At 39.2% G+C, this 21,758-nt stretch overlaps 1 protein-coding gene across 7 annotated transcripts in view; it reads left to right on the forward strand.

The window, feature by feature from the left end:
• Positions 1 to 21,758, forward strand: part of CACNB2 (calcium voltage-gated channel auxiliary subunit beta 2) — a 357,975-nt gene that overhangs the window by 220,477 nt on the left and 115,740 nt on the right. For 4 of the 7 annotated variants that reach the window (XM_084868414.1, XM_084868415.1, XM_084868421.1 and 1 more), the window contains one exon: positions 4,517 to 4,636. In XM_084868414.1, coding sequence (XP_084724540.1) covers positions 4,517 to 4,636 — 120 coding nt within the window. Of the gene's footprint in view, positions 1 to 3,211; positions 3,663 to 4,516; positions 4,637 to 21,758 lie in introns of those variants that run through there. The other 3 variants (XM_084868417.1, XM_084868418.1, XM_084868420.1) reach the window with 2 other exon arrangements.

Here is a 21,758-nt window from a genome sequence, read left to right on the forward strand (position 1 = left end):
GAAGTGTGGAAAGAGATGACAGTAGGAGAAATGAAAAAATTATCTGCCATTGCAAGCAGACAATACAAGAGACAAACCCTTTCCCTTCAGTCCTTGTTTGCAGAAGTCTATCCCATATTGTTTTACTTTAAAAATGTGGGTCTGACCAGAATGGCCGTGGATGTCTGTCTATCCCATGGCAGGTCAGGAAGAAACAAGTCAGATTTGCCACTGAGTTAGCATAATCCTCTCCATGTGATGGTCGTTTGAAGCCTAACATATTTTGGTTGGACATAGCTTTGTCTAGAATTTGGTAACCTTAGATACTCTTAGAAATTGATTTTGCCTAAAAGCCTTGTTTTAGACTTCACTTGAAAATTTTGCACAGAAATAGATGAACAATTTGGGATCAAAAATATCCTGAATAGGTGTATAACTCTCATCTTTTTGGCTTTAAAAGATAAAACAAGAGCACGCTGAAGATAACTGATGCTGGAAATATATGACTGTTAAATGGAAGAGTACAACATCAAAAAAGCAAGTTATAAATTCCAAAACAAAAATGCTTAAGGGAAAAGGTGATCATTTTTGTGCCAATACTTGACATAAAAGAGTTTAGAGTGGAAAAAAACAGAAGTTGAAGAGTACCTAAAAGTATAATTTAATCCCATTAAAATAACATTTCCTAAAAGCAAAGAACACACATTTGGAGTGAGAGTTCTCAGGATAAAAATAGAAGATTTGGAATGAATTATTGGTAGACATTAGGTGCTAGTTGTATTTTGGGATGGTACAATGAGGAATAAGAACATTAAGATGCAGAAAAGGAAGTGTGGGTAGCTGAACATGTGATGTACCTGAAAGGACAAACACCACAAAAGGCCAGAACATGGAAGAGATCAAGGGTACATCTTGTAATGAACCTGCTCTGGAGTTAATGGAAATGATTGCCAGCTGTTCTTGACTAAAGACAACGTGAGGCAGAATGACCCAGAAAGTCCATATGGCAGCAAAGGCAAAGCTTAATTAGATATATCACCTTTAACTGCACGTAGCCATGCTCCCAGAAGGAAGGAGATTAATTGTGATGCACACGTTGGGAGGGTGACTTTCAAAATTGCAGCAACTCTGGAGGCTCCCCGTGCTACCATTTAATAGCGGCTCTCTTAGGTGAGAGGATACATAAGGTGACCTCACTCGTGCCTTCCTCTTTTTACAATGGGATTTGTAACTTCTATAATGAAAAATATGTTTAAAGTATAGACTATTACAGGTACAAGGTGTGAAAATAATGTGACTTCTATACGCTCCACTTAAAAGGTTTATAAGCTACAGTTCATGGTCCTATTTCATATTGTAAAATCGTTAAAGGTTAATACAGTGTCGCCAATATTCAAAAGATAATTGCCAAAGTCGATGGAGAGGGTTCTGTTTTGTTTCGTTGTAAACCGCTTAGCTGTTTAAGCTTGGAAACAGGTCTCAAAATGACTGTGCAATTAAAAGCTACACCTGGTTATTAGCAAAGGACTTTTAAAATCTTATCTTGTTTAAAAGGGAAAGATCGCATGCATTGTGTGTGTTAATCCTCTTCCTGTCGTTACGGGTTTCTTTATGACAGAAATTGTGTGTCTTCCAGGAGGTGTGACCTGAGCTTTTGGCAGGTGATTGGGTCTAAAATGCCAGTCTGAGGCCCTTTATGGGGCATAATTGTGCTTCTTGGTAATTTTCTACTGTGCTACCCATACTATAGGGCAGAGGTCTGTAAACTGCGGCTCGTGAACTATTATACATGCAGCTTTTGGCCCCTTGAGTGTGACTCTTCCACAAAATACCACATGCGAGCACACATGATCAGTGCAATTGAAACTTCGTGGCCCATGTGCAAAAGTTGGTTTTCAGCCCTGTTGATATTTGGCTCTGTTGACTAATGAGTTTGCCGACCACTACAGTATAGGGAATGATCTGGGAAAATGGGGAGCCCCTTAGCATGTGTGTCTGCGTAGAAAGACTCATATGTCCCTTGAGAATTTTACTTAAACAAAAAATTGGAATCAACTTTGTATCTTCCATGCATTTTACATTCACTTGTTAATAATATATCTTTTTAATATCAATTTATGTAATTATACCGAAATTAAGGTGCATTCAATCTATTACTTCTGTTCTAAAACTATTTCCTAACATTGATGTCCTGAAAACTGGTCTTAGCCCAGAATTGAAAGGATAAAAGAAGAAAGAAAGGGAAGAAAAGGGATAAATTCTTAAGAATGACTTTCTTTCATTTACATAAAACTTTACCAAGTAACTCTCTTTAAAAAATTGCAGCTTAGAAGGCAATGATAGAATTTTGTTTACTTTAGGAAACCTGAAAACGTGTATGTCTTCATAAATAAACTTTAAAAATGTAATTCCACTACAACAGGATATTAAAAACTTAAATATATTTCCTTCTCAAACCTCAGTTGTCTTATTTATAAAAATAATTTGGACTAAACTGTTTCATGACTCCTAACTCAAACTAATAAACCAACCAAGCTTTGAATCTTCTTCATAATTATTGCTATAACAATTCACGCAGTTATGTATTCCAGTGACTTTATTTCAAGCGTTAGTTTCTCAGTTGGAGAAGCATTTCAAAGTCATTTTGAGCTAGGTGAAACTCATAGCTTGGAGCTGTGATTACTCTCATGTCCTAATTAACTGAGCAAACTTCTCTCTTGCATCTTGCTTGGGAAGTCACAAGCAAGCAAGAGCAGTATGCTATTACAGTTATTGAGCATTATTTGATTTTTGCTGCCCAATATTGTATATACTATTATCTCTGCATTGTCTTGTAGCATAGGAAGGACTTTCTGTAAGCAGGTTAGTGGAAAGGGATCCTTAAAGGAAAAGATCACATGCTGTCTTTTTGAGAGAATGCTTTATCGGAAACATAAACATGACAAACAGACCTTGTGCCTGTTACTATAGAACCAGAACCCTCTCCAGCTGTTTACACTTCGGATGCAAATGGCAATTGGACATAGAGGAACAGTGAGTGCAGTGCGGGTGATGTGAGCATCCGCCTGGAAAGGCTACCTATGGAGCATGCCCAGTGCGGTGAGTGCCTTGCCCGCCTTCCCCCTCCAGATTTCTGAAGATAAGGCTTGAACTTTGCACTTGCAAATGTCACTGCATACGTTTTGCACTAGGTGTGTGGGTTCTTTTTTCTTCCTTTTTTTTTTTTTTTTTTTTTTTTTTTTTTAAGGTTCTCTTGCAACCAGCTTCCTTTAGCAATCTGGGAGCAGGAAGACTCTTCTGGGTAGGAAAATGCATGAAGTTTAAGAACGAGTTGGTGCCTGCCTTGGAACGCACTTGAGGTGTTCTTCATTTTTAAAGCAGCCTACAGCGTTCAAGTGTTTGTTTCCCATCTGGAATGGGAGAATACGCATCCCCTCGGACCGGAGTCCTCCTCCGGGGCAGGGAGTGAAAGCCCGGAGGCAGAGAGGGGCTGAGACGGGGCTCGGCCGGAGCATGGCTGGGGCCGGCGCGGAGGCTGCTCCGCAGGGCTCGGCGCGCGCGGAGGACCGGTGCCCGGGGCTGCCGCTGCGGAGGGGAAAGGCGCGGTCTGGCTCATGAAGGCCACCTGGATCCGGCTTCTGAAAAGAGCCAAGGGAGGAAGGCTGAAGAACTCGGACATCTGTGTAAGCTCCAGGGCTCGCCTTTGCTTTTGCTGGTGTTGGAGTGAGTGCTGGCACGGGCTCCTTTTATTTAGTAATATGATCCTGATTGCAAGAGCGGGAGCCAGGCAAAGTCCTGTCATTTTCTGAGCTCCTTTTCCTGTGTCATGGTTTATTGGCCAACGGAGATAAATCCCCGGCAGGTGTTTTCTTCAGAGAGGTTTTGTTAATATCTATTTAAAGGTGTTTGTTTTTTTGTATGTTTGTTTTGTGTGTGTGTGTGTGTTTTTTTTTTTAATGTGTTGCTTAAAGATTGTATGGAGCCGACTGCTGTTGTTTTACAGTTTTGTCAGAGGAGGTATCAGGTGAATGAATACAAAGGTGCAAAAGGATGCTTAAGATGAAAGCGGAGTCAGCTCACAGTAGGGAGGTTTTGGAGAGTCCGGGTTCATAAGTCCTTTACCTTTCGGGGATGTGTTTTATTAGCAGTGCCTTCTTTCTGGGGGCGACTGCTTGCTCTACGTGCAGATTGTTCTTGAAGCTATCCTTGAAACCCATCTGTGCCCTTCAGCTCTGCACTGCACCACGGAGCTGGTGTGACCGTGAAGGAACTTGTTCTGTTTTCCAGGAGGGACATTAATTGGAACAGAAAGCTGGGGAAGGAATGGTAACTTGGTAGGCACAGCCACCCTAGTGAATGGTCTGCAGACCACAGCATGATCTTTTTTTCTAGATGGTGTGCCAGGAGGTGGATTCTTGTCTCTTCTCTTCAGGAACTTGTGGCAAAATCTAGGAAGCTAACTGTAGTGTCAATGAAACATTCCCAACACAAACGTCATGGATGGGATCTGTTTTAAAACGTAAACTTCCCTTTCCAGGGTTCGGCAGACTCCTACACCAGCCGTCCATCCGATTCCGATGTGTCTTTGGAGGAAGACCGGGAGGCGGTGCGCAGAGAAGCAGAGCGGCAGGCCCAGGCCCAGTTGGAAAAAGCAAAGGTAAGATCCTTTTCCCTGCCAAGCTCTTCCTCCGCCAGTGGTGCTGGGCCCATGATGGACCACCTGTGGAGGCGTGTTCGAGTTCTTACAGTATTTCATTTTCTGGTTTAAAAGACATACAGAAAGTGGTATTATTTTCTTTCCTTGGTAGAAAAAGGAAGTGTGATATATGAGTGGTCTTGCATTCCATGTGATTGTATAATCCAAACAACTTGTGTCCGTGGTATATTGTTCATTTAGACACACAAAAGGATTCCTGATTATACCAGGAGAAAAAAACAGTATCTAATATTAAAAATGATTTTACCTTATTTTTTCAGCAGACCACTTCTCTGTTCAGAAAAACAAACTTTATTCAAGTTAATGTTTATTTTGGTATTTATTTGAATAATCTTTCCCCCAAATTTTACTCCATCAGTGCTTTATAATATTATTTTTCTTATATTTAAAAAAATGGCTCATATTGCATTTTTCAAAAATAAAGCAACAAAGGATTTTATTATTTAAAAATGTTTCTTCTGTCCTATAATAATAAAGTGCATATGTATGTGGAAGGGGAACTGGAAATCAGATATGAAATATGCAAGTACAGAATTTAGCTGAGACTCTATTAGATTTTACTAATTGTCATGTATTGAATTCTTTTTCCCATATAGTCATTTCTAAAGCAGGGGGTAGGGAACCGTTTTTTGGCCAAGGGCTATTTGGATATTTATAACATCATTTTTGAACCATACAAAATTATCAACCTAAAAATTAGCCTTCTATATTTGGTCAAACATTTAATGAACTCACTCCTAATGCCTTGGCCAGAACAAAGGGTTTCTCGGGCCTTATATGGCCCTCGGGTCGGACATTCCCCATCCCTAGGTTATTGTTCCATTTTAAGGTATCTTGGCGTGTGTGATACTCCATAACTTTTAAATGAACATATTTGAACACAGTTTTTGGTTTTCTTTTCTTTTTTTGCTATAAAGTATATTTTTTTATTATTTCAAGTATTACATATAGTAGTAGTACATGTATCTTGTTGTTGTTGTTGCTTTTTGTTTTGTTTTTTTTAAAGAATTATTGCTTTGAAAAAGAAATACTGGGTTGATCTTGCTGAAAAATCAAGGGTAACATTAGAATACTTATGCTGGCTGCTGTATCTCTGAGATGAGTAAAATCTCGGTGTGTTGCTATGGGAATCGTGGCTTGGAGATTCTGGTTTGAAAGCATGGACAGCCCTTATGTAATATTCATGACCTCTAGCACAGCTGCCATCGCAGTTTACAGAGGAACTGCCAGGAGGCCATGACTCCTAAGAAGCAGTGTTTCCATACATCGAAGCAGCATTCTCACCTCAGGGGCAGGGAAGTCATCTCCAGGTGGGATACAGTCCTGGCTGCAAGACCACCCCGAGGAGCAGGCAGCTGATGAAGCCAGGTGTGGCCCAGTTGCTATCAGGTCATCTGCTCTACCAGAGTGAGTCATTTAAAACACTATGATGTGACAGTGTGGATGAAACTGGAGGACATTTATGCTCAGTGAACTCAGCCAGCCGCAGGAAAAACACTGTGTGATCTTGCTCCTCTGGGGTTCTAAAGTAGTCACACTCATGGCGGAGAGTAGAGTTGCCAGGGCCTGGAGGAGGAAATGGTGAGTTGCTAGTCAATACACATACAGTTAGGCATGGTGAATAAGTTATAGGAACTGCTGTGCCACGCCATGCCTATAGTTAACAGTACTGTCCTGTGCACTTAAACATTTGTTAAAAGGGTAGACCTCTTGTTAAATTTTATTAGAATAAAAATTATGTAGATGAAAGGAAACAGGGAAGAAAATTAAATAATGAATGCACTCCAGTGAAACTAATTGCCAAAAGTTTGCAGTGTAGCTAGTAAGTGTTGCAATTTAGAAGCTGAATTCTACATTCTACATTTTGTATCGAAGTGCAAAGAGAAAAGCCAAAATAAAAAAAATAAGTTTGTATTCCAGAAACAGTGTTTTATTTGCACTAATTTATTCATGTGATTTTTCACACACTAAAATTAAAGTTTCTCCAGTTTATACCACATCATTATGTAATCCAAGGTCTTCTAGGTTTGGTTTTCAAAGTCTTCAGTTCTCTGATTGGCATAGTTTTGTCCGTGACTGCTACAAGTCCTGAGTTAAGTGGCACAGCTTCATAGAATTTCTAATATCTTTCAAACCAGCGTGGATCAAAATAGTAGTATTGGTCCTAAATCACACCAGGTTCATGCTGCTCATCATACAGACAGGAAAAGTTTATAGTTACAAATAATGTAGAAGATTGGAGAAAATAAAGAGAATTTAAAACAAAAACAAAAATAATTGAAGGGCTACCTAGTATGTTTAGTGAACGTAGTTTATTTGCATCTAGTATTTCCCTTTCTTAAAATTAGGTCAATATCTTAAAACTTTGATGCACTCAACTGGGGAAGTGTGAATTTTAATATGTTATGAAAGAACATAGGACTAGGATTTTACTTTAGGTTAAAATCATGGTTTGGTAAATCTGATTTATTAGTTTCAATATCCTTTAAGGTGAAATGTGAAGAGGGATTGTAGTTGGCTCATCCATTAGATTGTTTTTATCTGTTCCCCTCCACCATGCCTTTATACCTTTTTGAGACCTATTTCAAAAGGCAGCTTTCAAGTTGAAAAATATATGAATTCACCAGTTAATTTTAGATAGTTTAAAACACTGCACATCCATTTGGAAAGAATCAAAGTTTTATAGATTTATTTTGTAATCTAGCATCTCTCAAGCAGGAAGATTTCCTAAGTGGGTGCTTTAGTTCACCCTGCCGATCATGCTCAATAGGTCTGTGTAAATGCCTGGAATAAACCTCAGTGCCGCTTAAAGATCCTGCCCCACTATAAATGTGAACTACATTATCCATTAATTGCCAAGAATACGCTTGTGAAATAAGGTGATTAGCAAGTAGTGAAACTAGAGACACTGCCTTCTGGAATTAAGTGACCTACAAAAGTTTATATAACCAGGCACACTGTGCTTCCAGTAAAACCCAGTACTTTTCACTATACTTTGTTATATCTTCTCTTAAACTAGTAAACTTTGCTGTGAACAGATTCTATATTAAAGTGGGGACAAATAAATATCAACAAACATGACTTTAACTGGGTGTTTTCTGATTGCAAATGCACATTTTGATCCAGTTTTGGCATATTTTGCATGTTTTGCCTTATTTAAGCTGGTGCTCTTTGATTATGCCTTAAAGACAAGTAATATGTGAATTCAATTTATTCCTACATTGATCATTAAAAAAAATACCCTGAGATATAATTCACTCATTCCAAGTACACAATTCAGGGATATATATATATATATATATATATATATATATATATATATATATATATTTTTCCCCCCCACAGGGTTATGCAACCATTACTATAATAAATTTTAGAACATTTTTATTACCCATCCCGCCATCCAGTGAATTTTTATATTCTAAATTAGCAGTTATTCCCCATTTCTTCCAACCCTCTTAGCCCTAGGCAACCAACCACTACTCCACTCTATTTCCACAGATTTGTCTATTTTTGATGGTTCATATAAACAGAAGCATTCAGAAGGTGGTCTGGTGTGACTGGCTACTTGCACCTACGTAATGTTTTCAGTATTCATCCATGCTCTAGCATGTATCAGCACTTCATTCCTTTTTATTGTCAAACAATATCCCATTGTATGGGTGCATCATATTTCATTTATTCATTCATGATTTGGTGGACAGCTGAGTTTGTTTCCACCTTTTAGTTATTGTGAATAACGCTGTTATGACATTTGTATAGAGTTTTTGCATAAGCATATGTTTTCATTTCTTCTATGTGTGTATCTAGGAGTGAAGTTGCTGGATCACATGATCATCTTTTCTTAACTAGAAGGTTGATCTCTTTTCTCTTTCCCCAAAATGATCCTTTCTGCCTAAACGCAGGGACTCTGAGATGGGAAGTCTAGATGTGGATGGGATTGGCACAGAGATGAACTAGTTCAGTGCTATATCCTTTGTACAATGGATTAACATGAAATAGTTCGTTGTTCCCTTATCAGTGAGTGGCTGCCATATTAAAGAATTTGTATTAGTCACAGTTGCTGAGTAGAAGAACTGAAAGGACAGAGCCACGAAGAAGAAACCGGGGGTCTTTTGCCTGAAGAAAACTGCTACTGGTGGCTTAGGGAGCATAGTTTGGCTTTAAAGAGTGCTGATTAGAGGTAAAACACAAGTCCCTTCCTGGAATAGAGTCTGTGAGCCTGAGAGGAAAAGATTGCACCCTGCTGGTAGGAACAGAAAATCCTTCTTGGATGAGGTGGCTTAAAACTAGACTTTACAGGATGGTGAGATGGAGTTTAGCTTATGAAATAGAATATGGGGGATAGGGAAGAGGAAAATGCCTCCAAAACCTAGTAAGTCATGTAAGTAAAGGCCAAAGTAAGGAAATAATTGCCAGCAAAAAACTATGGAATCTTCTAGAAAAAGGTTACTTTTTTGAGATTTTGCCAACTTGAAAATGTCTTTATTCTAGCCTCACATTTAATTAGTAGTTTGGCTGGGTATAGTATCTATGTATTAAAAACATTTTCCTTCAGAATGTTGAAGACATTATTTTACTGTCTTCTAGCTCTGTTCATGTGTTTGCCAGCATCATTTGGTCCTTGAATGTGATTTTAAAATGTTTGTACACATTTTAGTATACTGGCTTATAACATACTGAAAACTGCTCTTCCTTTGGTATTTTGGAATTGTGCCTTGGTGTGGGTCTTATTTATTGTGTCTGGCTTCTCATACACATGTTCATTGAAGTCACTTTGGTTCTGGAAAGTGACTTCTTTTTTTATGGATATTTTCTTCCACTGTATTTTCCTCTTTTTCAGCTTCTCTCCTTTGTCACACATTTGATCAGAGCCTTCTTCTTTGCTCATTTTTATGTACTCAGACCTCTCTTTTTGCTCCACTATCTGAATTTTTCTCCTTTTATCTTCTAACCCATCTATTGGAATTTTTTTTTAATTGACTTCAGAGAGGAAGGGAGGGGAAGAAGAGATAAAAACATCAATGATGAGAGAGAATTGCCTCCTGCATGTCCCACACTGGGGATCAAGCCCCAAATCCAGGCATGCACTCTGGCTAGGAATTGAACCATGACCTCCTGATTTATAGATCGATGCTCAACCACTGAACCACACTGGCTAGGCTCTATTGGAATTTTATTATTGAGCATGTCTAATTTCCAAGAACTTGCTTCTTATCTCTGCTTTTATAGATTCCTGTTCTTGTTGCATGGGTATAATATTTTTTTCTTATACATCTTAAGTATTTTTTTAAAAGATTTCTGGACAGTTCATATTTTTAAACTTTTAAAATTTGATTTTAATTTTACAGACTGAAAACTTTTCAGAGATTTGATTTCTGGCTGTCCATTCATAATTAAGAGCAAGACATTGTAAAACTGACTAGCAGCTCTGCACAAAATGAGAAAGCTTTTTGACTGTCAGCCTTTTACAGGGTAATTGATTGGGTGTGTTTTTTCTTTCAGTCTGGTCATTGTCCCCGGAGAGGGGTCCCTGATTTCCTAATATTTTATATTATCACTCTCTCTACTCTGTTAATTATCATTGTCTGTCATTTTTTTATTTTACATTTTGACCTCTCATTTTCTGTTCTTTATATTTATGGGTTTATACTTTGGGGGGAAAAAAATTTTCAAGAGGTAGTATATATTCAGTTGATGTGTTTTATATCCCATATTTATTAATAAACATACTATAAAAGAGAAAAGAAGTTTATCATGACATGGGGAGAATCCTACCCAACAGGAAATAATTCCCCTAAGGAGCCTTTTTAGAAGGAACATGAATGTGTGTGTTCACCTTCAACTCAAAGATGAATTTTTTATTTTTAAAAAATGTTAAACATGTTTTTACAAATGGGTCTCATTGAGAAAATTATGTGGGAGAAAGGCGAGAAGTATATGTTTCTGTCTGTATTGCATACTTTCTTCAACCTACAAGATACACTATTGGAGAGACTCTAAAGAATATGTATTAAAGTAAATAGTGTCTCATCGGGCAAAGCTGAAAAAGAGGAAAATACAGTGGAAGAAAATATCCATAAAAAAAATATCCATTTAATTGGTAGAAGATAAAATCCATCAGAGAAATCTCATAATAGAAAACACCAATTATGGCAGACACCCTTAGGAAAATATTTTTGGTAACATTAGTTTTCCATCATTGATACCAATGCCATCTTTTAATTTTTGTATTGAAAATTTGTCAGTTCTCTTCTTCTCATAGTATACAAAATAGAATTACAAAACTGGCTAAATATCTCTAGCTTCCAGGGTTCATTTACTGTTCAAATGCACACTAGCTTAGATTACATTTTTTCTACCTGTAAGAAATAAAAAGTGTGCAAAAGCCACCTGGGTTAGCTTCTGTGTCAACTCATAAGCATGAGTGGGTAGGTATAGTCATAGCCTCTTATCTCCAAGGTTAGTTGACAAGTATAGTACTTACAATAACAAAGTTTGTTGTGTGGTACTGCTCATTACTGACAATTTCAAAGATGCAAAAGGAAAAAGCAAAGCTTTGTGCCTATGGTGCAATTTGAAATACTTTTGAGCACTTATGATCAGACCATACCTATAGCACTGACTCTTATATCATCTTTTACACCAGAAAAATCCTCACTCATTCTCTCAGTTAGCTTTTGCTGCAGGACAGACTGCTCTATTTATTGGCTTAAGGTCACCATTTACTTAGGTCACCGTTCTCTTCCATGTATCAGTGGCCAGCTGGCAGGTGAGCTGGTGATCAGGTGATCAAGGATGGTCTCTTGCATGCGTCTACAGCTTGGCAGTTGCAGCTTGGGTGTCTCATTCTCCTTTGGGGGCCTCCCATCCCCAGCAGGCTGGCTGGCTCACTGCCATGCTGGTCTCAGGGTTACAAGCACACTGAGAGACAACAGTGTGTGATATTCAGGTCTCTCCTCATGTCATGTGTGCTATTGTCCTATTGGCCAAAGCAGGCCATGTGGCTAAGGTCATAGTCAGTGTTGAAAACATGATTCCATCCTGGGAATTGTTACAGCCATTTTTGTAAACGATCTGCCACACCCATTTTTTTTCCTCTCTCACCTCTTGCTTTAAAATTTATCTTTATTGGTGAAAATATTGCAGATGTCTCCCTACTTTCCTCCATTGACCCCCTCCATCCGGCTCCTGCCTCCCACACACACCCCTTCCCCAGGCCTTCACCGCACTATTGTCTGTGGTTGTGGGTTATATGCATGTAAGTTCTTCTTCCAATCTTCTTCCAATCTTTTTGGAAGAAGAAATGTCTTTTTACTTTTTAAAACAAATAAGCTGGTCTTCCCTCTCAACCCATCTTTCCCTTCCTGTTAACATCAAACTTCATGGCCACAAGCTTTATCCCCCAACTCCATTCCTTCCCCCTCGTCCTTGAGACTGATTTCTGTCTCTGTCTCTCTACCAATGGTCTCCAGCGACTTTCTAAATAAGTTCATTGGCCTTTTTATTAAACATACCCTTGACTTCTCAGGAGGCCTCGCCTTGTTTTTCTTCTCTGCTGAGTCAATTTTGCCTTGCAGGTGCTAGCCACAACACAATCCTGTTTCTACTGCTTCTCTAGTTCCTTTTCAGTCTCTTCTGCTGCTGCACTTAGCTCCCCCCGCCCCTGAAGTGTGGAAGTCCCACCAACCCAATGTGTAGACTCTGACCTCCAGCTTCTATTGCTTCCGGTGTGCCATCGGTTTCAAACTGATGGGTTCCTCGGGAGTTGCTGCAGAGGCATAGGATGCCCAGCAGGAGGCGGTCTGTGAATTCCTCCTGGGTGCAGCCATGGCGGGTTTCTCCATTCATTTGGTACATTAGGACTTCCTCCCAAGGGAGTTTTTCTTTGAAGACAGAGCTTCACCTCCATGACGAGTTGTAAGCCACTGCCATGTCCCTTTGCTCTCACCCTCCTCCTGGCTTCACTTTTGTCTGCAGCTCTGCCCCCGGCCTCTCTCCCTATTCTTAGTATCTCACATCGTCCCTGTTTCAGCATCCCTAGCCTTTCTGACGCCCATTTAAAATTGAGCTTCTCATTTTTTCCTTCAGACTCTTTCTTCTCCACATTTCCTGTCTCTGTCAATGTTGACTTAATCCTCCCATGTTCGAAGCCTTAGTCCTGGATTGGCATGATTTTTCTGTAAAGGGTCAGATAGGAAAACGTTAGGTACCATGAGTCATATTCAGACCCATCTCTGCTGCAGAGACTGCTTGCCATATCTTTTGATATGTTATCTGTGAAGCTCAGGTGTGGGTGCAGTGATGACTGCATTAGTCGGCTGGTGTCAAGCTCAGGGCTCAGTCAGGGCTGTGCTGGGCAGAGGCAACTGGAACAAAAGGCTCCTGCCTTCAAGTTCAGCATCTAATGGGGAATTTGTCTTAGAAGTTATGAAACCACTCTTTTCATTTCCTCTTTAGCTGTATTAGGTCACCATACACTATCCCATATGTCATATTGTATTTGAGTTATTTGTCTCTAACGTGGTGTTGAGTGCTGTACGGCAGGTCTGTGATGTCCACTGGCTGCCAACCTGAGTGGGACGTGACTGGCATTGACTCTGTCACTTGATCTTCACAGCAGCTCACCGTGTCGGGTCAGATTGCATCCCTGTTCATCCCTGTGACTAAGGCGTGTGCCCTGTCTCCTGAGCTTGAGACAGGACACAGTAATGTTAACTGTGTTCACATTGTGGAGGAACAGGACACAATTTTCCCTTGAGAGTCAAGGCGTGCTCTATACTTCTTAATCTCACTGGTCCAGATTCCTGCGTCAGTTTTCAAGAATGAGTTAAGCCAAAACCGGTTTGGCTCAATGGATAGAGCGTCGGCTTGGGGACTGAAAGGTCCCGGGTTCGATTCTGGACAAGGGCATGTACCTTGGTTGTGGGCATATCCTCAGTAGGGGGTGTGCAAGAGGCAGCTGATCGATGACTCTCTCATGGATGTTTCTAACTCTCTCTCTCCCTTCCTCTCTGTACAAAATCAATAAAATATATTTTAAAAAATGAGTTAACATGTTTTCTTGCTCATTTTATATGCTGTCGTCTGAGTAAGACCTGAGTATTTTAGGAATAAAATTACATATTGTTCTCTCTTTCTGGTTATATTTATTTTGGCAAGTCTACCTGTGATCAAGTCTTAAGTTTCTGATGGGTAAGAGTTACATGTTTTAAAGAGAACCCAATATTCTAAGTTAACGCTCTCTTACAGTGGGTTTATGGTTTTTATTAATGGAAGTTCTAGAGGGCTGAGGCTTGCTCCCATTTAAAATGCGCTCTCGTGTAAGAACCCTAATAAGGACTGTTAATATAATATAGACTTCTGGCTATTTCAAAACCATAAATGGGTTGGGGAGGATTATTATAAACATTGTAGCTCAAGGTTTTTTTGTTGTGTTTTTTTTCCTCGAGAGCTATCAGTGAACAACTTTGTTATATCATTATAAACACGGCTATAAATACCTGATTCTTCCACTCCTTTTTCTCTACCAGATATGAACGGGGAACAACACAAACCTACATGCACAGCTGAGAATAGTCAACCTCTCTCTGCTCCTGAGTTTTTGCCCCACCAACAGCTAATGACAGACATTGAAAATTGTGGAAGAGAAGAGTTTATTCAATTAGCAAACAGATGATGAGTAGTATTGTGCTATGGAGCTGGGATCTAAAGGAAGGGAAATTAAAGATGTGTTAGATGTATTTTTTTTTCTCTCCTCAAGAAGCTCATGATCTAATGCAGATGCCAGGAATGTGTGTCACTGGCTGAGAGTAATGTGGTAAGTGTTAGACTAGCAGCAGTGTAAACCAGATGCTGTAGGAATGGTGAACTGGGGTCTCCGCACTGCTGGGTGGGGAAGGCCTGGGAGAGGGAGAAGGGCGGTGGGATTAGAAATGCACTGACACAAGAATGTGGCTGCCGGGAAAGCCTTTACTAATCAGCAACATGTTTTTCTAAGGTTAGCAAGATGGGTTGCTGATTGAGGTGGCCAACAAAGGCTTAATTTTGTTTCTTAATTCTGGTTTAGTTTTGTTTAAATTTCAGTAAATTCCAATTTATCTTACCCTCACCACACTGAAGTGTGTTTTTCACCCTCAGCGGTTCTGAAGCACACAGCTCAGTGATGTTAACTGTGTTCACATTGTGGAGGAACAGACCTCCAGAACTTTTTCATCTTGCAAAACTAAAACATGTTCCCTGTTGAACAACCACTCTCCATTTCCCCCTCCCCCAGCTCCTGGCAGCCACCATTCCACTTGGTTCCCATGATTTTGACCACTTTGGGCACCCCACCTACATAGAATCATTTTTGCCCTTTTGTGACTAGTTTATTATATTTAGCATAATGTCCTCAAAATTCATCCATATAGCATGGGATGGAACTTCCTTCTTTTTTAAAGGCATTGTATAGAGATACCACATTTTCTTTATTCATTCATCAGTTGATAGACATATGAACTCTATTGTGAATCATGCTACTGTTGTTGTTTTAATCTTGGATTTATGTTAATGATCCTCGTAAGCTGAGTCATCAGCAAGTAGTAATTATAGCTTATGTTTGTGCAGTGTTTTCAGTAGTTAACGTCCATTGATTTACTATGCTTGGTTCTTGCAACTACTTAGTGAGAAGGCAGGGCAGATGATCCTATCCCATTTTGTGAATGAGGAAATTGAGAGAGGATCTGAAGGGTCTTGCCAAGACCCTTGAGCTCTTACATAGTAGAATTAGGACAAGGACTCAGCCTTCTGCCTGGTAGGATTCTGTCCTTAGGTTCTTTCACCTAATCAATGAGCCCCTCTTAGGTGTAAACTGAAAATGCTCTCCTGCTACCTCTTGTTTTAGGCTCTGGAAGGATTAGAGCAGCAATCAACAAACTCATCAGTCAGCAGAGCCAAATATCAACAGTACAAAGATTGAAATTTCTTTTGAGAGCCAAATTTTTTAAACTTAAACTTCTTCAAAATAGACTCCCAGGCCATGGTATTTTGTGGAAGAGCCACATTCAAGGGGCCAAAAGCCGCATGTGACTCGAGAGCCGCAGTTTGCCGACCACAGGATTAGGGGAATAAAATATTTATTTGTGTGTTTTTTAATAGTAAAAGAAAAAAAGAAAAAACAAGGTAAACAGTTAAAAAAGTAAAAACATCACCTCTGCTATTTTTTTGCTGTTGAATTTAAATAGCACCAGTAGAGTTTACAAGCAAAATTCTCCCCCTTTTCCCCCCTCTACACACACACACATTTTTAAAATTCAGATTATTGTATCTATACCACTGATTTGGAATTAGTACATTTTAACATCATTTAAACAAAAATCTTGAACTAAATTTCCTCAACCTAATAAGTTGTTAAAGAAAGAGCATTCAGGATGCATATGAGTACTGTATTCTTGCTTAAAAGAAGATGCAAATGTAATGTTCCTGAAAATATTTGAATAAGATCTTCCTATAGAGAAACGGGAAAATAACCAAATATCTAAGAAATAGGTTGTATGAAGAACACCGAAGAAATAGAGTTTAAGTAGGGCAAGGGAGAGAAGATTGAAATCACAATGAAATTATCTGCAAAGAGGTTTTATAAGTGTTCTCTGTTCCTAAGGGAGGGAGAAGATGAAAGGAACTCTAAAAATTGTAGCTGCCAAAAAGTAAATTGAGTTGTTATACTTAACTAGGGAGAGAGGAGAGGTATTATAAAGACTAGGAAACTGCCCAGCCAGTGTGGCTCAGGGTTGAGTGTTGACCTATAAACTAGGAAGTCATGGTTCAATTCCACCCAGATTGTAGGTTTGATTCCTGGTGGGAGGCATATAGGAGGCAACCAATTGATGATTCCCTCTCATCACTGATGTTTCTCTCTCTCTCCCTCTCTGAAATAAATAAAAATATACTTTTAAAAGACTAGGAAACTGCTTTCATGATGTTTTAAAGAAATTTATGTGGCTTAAAATGTTTTATTTTAACTAAATCCTGTTTGAGGAAGGAAGATGAATTACACAATTAACTGACAAAGTTATTTTTGTTCTAGAGATTCCCTAGTTCTTTCTAGGGAAAGTTCTAATAGTTCTTTCCACTTATACTTTCAGGAGTAATTCCCATTGCTTAAAAAAAATCTTGGAGATTCAAGGCTAAATACTGTAGACACTGTACCCTCCCAAGACTGGCTCAGGAAGAGTATTTTGCAGGAGCTAGGTAAAAATGTGGGCAATCAGTTAAATCTGCAGCTTTCTAGATCTATTCCCTAGATTTTAAACAACTTAACTCTTCCCTTTGTCATCCTAGAGGAACTATAGTCATCCTTGCATGAAATATTTATTGGACTAATTGTAACCTTACATTTGAGGCAACCTACATTCCTTAGAGACGGAAGTCATGTTACAAGTTTGCTTACAAGGGAATCCAGTTTCACACTCACACGAAATTATAGCAGATCTTTGGCATATAGTATACACTCTTTGCTGAAGTCTGTGAGTTTAAGTGGTCCGAAGCAAATGATAAGTCATATAATAGACACACAATGGAATATAGAAATCATTTGAATAGATAAATATTTCCATATGATAAATTTTTTTTTACATATTTTATTGATTTTTTTTTGCCTCCCTCCCTCCACATCCCCTCCCTCCCCAGAGTTTTATGTCCATTGGTTGTACTTATATGCATGTATACAAGTCCTTCGGTTGATCTATTATCTCCCCCAGATCCTCCTCCCCTCCCCGCTGTAATTTGACAATCTGCTTGTTGCTTTACTGTCTCTATATCTATCTTTTAGTTCATCAGTTTATAATGATCTTTATTATCCACAAATGAGTGGGGTCATGTGGTGTTTCTCTTTCATTGATTGGCTTATTTCACTCAGCATGATGTTCTCCAATTCCATCCAGGTTGCTGCAAATGATGAGAATTCCTTCTTTTTTATGGCAGCATAGTATTCCATTGTGTAGATGTACCATAGTTTTTGGATCCAATCATCTGCTGACGGGCACCTAGGCTGTTTCCAAATTCTGGCTATTGTAGATTGTGCTGCTATGAACATAGGGGTGCATATGATAAATTAAGGCATTTGATGAGCTACTTTGTGGTATGTGTTGCTAGGGAACATAAATGATTAAACCGTCATCCCTGATCTCCAGGAGTGCAGTCTAAGAGGACATTTAAATTGCTGCTGTGTGGTCTTATGTAATGCCATCTTTCCAACTCCTTACTTTAAAATGAGAGAGAGAGGTTGATCACACTGAGGCCCAGGTCCCGTAGCTACCATGGACTGAGCCCCTAAGGCTGAGGAATGGTCCAGTGTTTTGTTTTAATCTTTCCACAGAGTCTGACTCTGAGTGGGCATTTTACAGGTGGCAGTTAAGTCAGCATCTTCTTACCCAGGTAATTAAAAGTCAACTAACAGGTCCCAACCATAAATATTTTATTTAGGTTTAACACATTAATAACTGTATCACTTATCTTTTGCTATAAAACTAAGGCCAAATCTTTGCTCCTAAGTCAGCTAATGGAGGCTTCTCTACCCATGCAGCCATCTTCAGTCTAGAATGTAGTTTGACATTAATGTGAATTTGATCCTATTTAAAGATTCTGTTCCAGAATACAAGAACTGAAAAGGGTTTTTAATTTTAAATCATAGTCACGTTTATGCCTCAGAATGATACTTTATATTTTTCCTAAGTAGTTTCGTTTTACAAAACATGAAACCTTTTTTTTTCTAGTCCTGTATTTTCGTTAATTGTCTTGGTAAAATAAAACAGTAGGAATTTGGTAAATGTAGTATCTTTATAAGAGAGGATTTTTTCCTTAAAAATTCATATGTATGTAAAATGTTTTGATATTAGTAAAGTTAGTCAATCTTGTTCATTCTAGACCAAGAAAAAGTATCCATTTGAATTATACAAACAGTATAACTAATAATCTTAGCTCTTGAAATAATTTTTTTTATATTTCCCTGAAATATATATGCTGTTTCCTTGACTGAAAAATGTTCATTGTGATATGACCAATTCAGAACACTTTTTCTTAATGGGTATTGTTGTTGTTGTTGTTTTAAGTTGTTCTTCATCTTTTCTGGTTATTGAGTGCCTTTGAGTATATGATGGAATCTGTGAGCCTTCTTTAGGGAAATAGTTTACATCTTTACAGTGTGGCTGATATTTCCAGGGTCTTCATAGACCCATGAGTCAAATCCATGTACCCCAAGGGTTTGCAAAATACAAGAATCTTTCAGTATCTTAGCCTTCTTCCAGTTAGAATAGCTTATATCTGAAGAACTATGGGACAGTTCTGAAAACACTGGTTTCCTTTGCTCTCAGATACTTGTGATTACCACATGGATTCTTCTTGAAGTTGTCATTTTAGCTCTAGTGTTTAGTCTAGTGTGAAAGCAGAGGTTGGGCAAATATACAATTCTGGAGTACTTCACTTATATGTGAAGGATGTTCTAATTTAAACAGTTGTCAGTGCTTAGTCATTTCAGTGTTTTGTTTTGCTTTTAGAATTTTCAATGACCTGTGAGAAAGCAAACATCACTGAAAAGTCTTCTCAAGTTTAGTAGATAGTGGACCTTAATCTTCCTGAGGTTTGGTCTGGCCCCATGCCGGTTGATTTACTAACATATGAGCTTCTTAGTTGCTTTGTATTAACATCCATAAAGTATAACAGTGATTTTCTGCCTTTTTCATCTCGTGACACACATAAACTAATTACTAAAATTCTAAGGCACAATGAAAAACATGTTTTTTGCCAAACTGAAAAAAAAAAGGTATAATTTTGATTCATTCACACTGGACAGATATTGTGTTAGCTGTTGTCAGTTGTTTATTTGACAATCTAAGGAAAAAGAGGTCAGTGCCCCCTTCTGAATAGTCAGGTACTTTGTGTTTTAATGATTCCTTGTGGCACATGGTTGAAAATCTCTGACGTATAATTTGCATATTTACTCTTGTTTTATTCTTGCCTAGATTGTCTTGGATAACCAGGGGCCAACAAGCTATATAGAGGGATCCTGCCTACAGGTTGTAGAACCCTAAGGCTATCTGTTGCCTAACTGTCCTTTTCCCCAGGCTAAGACAGAAACTCCTTTCCAGCTTCCTGGAAAAACAAATGAAATATTAAATGTACCCAGAAGCATGGCTTTTCCTGCCCAAAGGTTCAGGTGTTCCCTGCCATTCAGCAGTTGTGTGCTCCCATCTTGCATGGTCCATCACTCTGTCCACCAGCCCTCCCTCTTTCTTCACTTGCCACCTCTTGCCTCCACATAACTTGTTCATCCTTCTTTCCACCCTGGTCATACATGTTGGGTTATGTGTTTCTCTCCCCAAACATGTAAACTGGGAGCAATTTGGACAAAGACTCATCCTGTTGACACTTAAAATTTAACTCCTTCATAGAGATGTGTTCCATATTTGTGTACTGACTTAATCACAGATCTGCTGAGTGATCAGGAATCCATGACCGGAGCCCTGAACCTTTGGATATACTGACACTTTGCCATCTATATCTTGTAAATAACTATTTTATGAGGTTATGCCTTGGCTGTACCACTACCATGTTGCCTCAGTGCGGGATAATCAGGGTGTATAGTTCATTTCTATCGCCCTCCAGGTAGTATGCTGAGTGATATGTAGAATGACTTTCAGTTACTACTTGAGGGCATTTATTAGTGAAAATAATTATTGAATCATTTTTGGTGGAGATGTCATGAAGAGGTCTTTTCAGGAAACTTTCAGTTTGGCTCTCACCCCTTGCTGCTCCATAGGCCTGGGGTGAGGGAAGACAAGGAGGAAGTGGTGCCCCATCTCCCCCCACAAGGCCAGATGCCTGCCGGGCAGAAGAAGCTGCCTGCCCCATGATCCCAGGCCACAGCCAGCTGGAGAAGTCACCCACACTGCATCCTAGGGAAGATGGAGAAGCCCTATGGTCCACGCGCCAGCACCTGCAGCTGGCTGCAGGCTGGGAGATGGAGAAGCTGCCCACCCCGCGGTGAAGGACCAGCACCTGCAGCTGGCTAGTGGCCTGGGAGATGGAGAAGTCGCCCAGCCTGTGGTCCCAGGCGCCAGCACTTGTGGCTGCAGCCCAGGCAAAGCCACCTGCCCACCATCCCCTGATTCTGCAGCAAACCTGGGCACTATGCCTGACCAGAGGGAGGGAAACCCGGATCCCAGGTGCCTATGGTTGTCTAGAGGAGGGAATCCTGGGTCCTGGATGTGGGGCTGAGGCAGAGGTGGTTAAGGGAAATCAAGCCAACAGGGGAGTAGTTAGGGGCAATCAGGCAGGCAGGCGAGTGGTTAGGAGCCAGCAGTTCTGGATTGTGAGAGGGATGTCCAACTGCTGTTATCCCGAGGGGTCCCAGATTGGAGAGGGAGCAGGCCAGGCTGAGGGACACCTTTCCTCCCCTCCCCCCGTGCATGAATTTCGTGCACCGGGCCACTAAGTAAATATATATGATAGCATAATAAAAGGTTATTAAAAATAGGATTTCTTTCACATTATCCATAACATTTAAATCTCCATAACAATTAATAATGTCATGCAAAATTTATCTAATGCAAAATTTAAAATCTCATTGTGTTATTTCTATTTTCATTATTACATGAAAATTTGAGCTCTTCATATATTTATTGACCTTGGTTTCTTCTCCTATGAAAAGATTATGGATGGCTTTTAATTTTTAATCAAGTTTTCTTTTGATTTTAGGAGTACTTTATATAGACTATATCTGATAATTTTAATGGTTTGTTATCCTGAAAGGTTTTGATTTGTAACTGCTCTTTTCATATTTTTACAGCATTCTTAATTTAATCAAGTAAGTTTTAGCCACTTTTTTTTCTTTTCTTTTTCTTTTTTTTAACCACTGATTGTGCTTTTGGCATCTTGTTTAAGAAATTCATACCCTGAGCTCATAAAGAACTCATCTAATATTTTATTTCTAATAATTTTTATTTTTAAAATATATTTTATTGATTTTTTTTTTACAGAGAGGAAGGGAGAAGGAGAGAGTGTTAGAAACATCAATCAGTTGCCT

Source organism: Pipistrellus hanaki (assembly GCF_964339955.1).
Source record: "Pipistrellus hanaki genome assembly, chromosome: 1".
In the NCBI taxonomy this organism is placed as follows: Eukaryota; Metazoa; Chordata; class Mammalia; order Chiroptera; family Vespertilionidae; genus Pipistrellus; species Pipistrellus hanaki.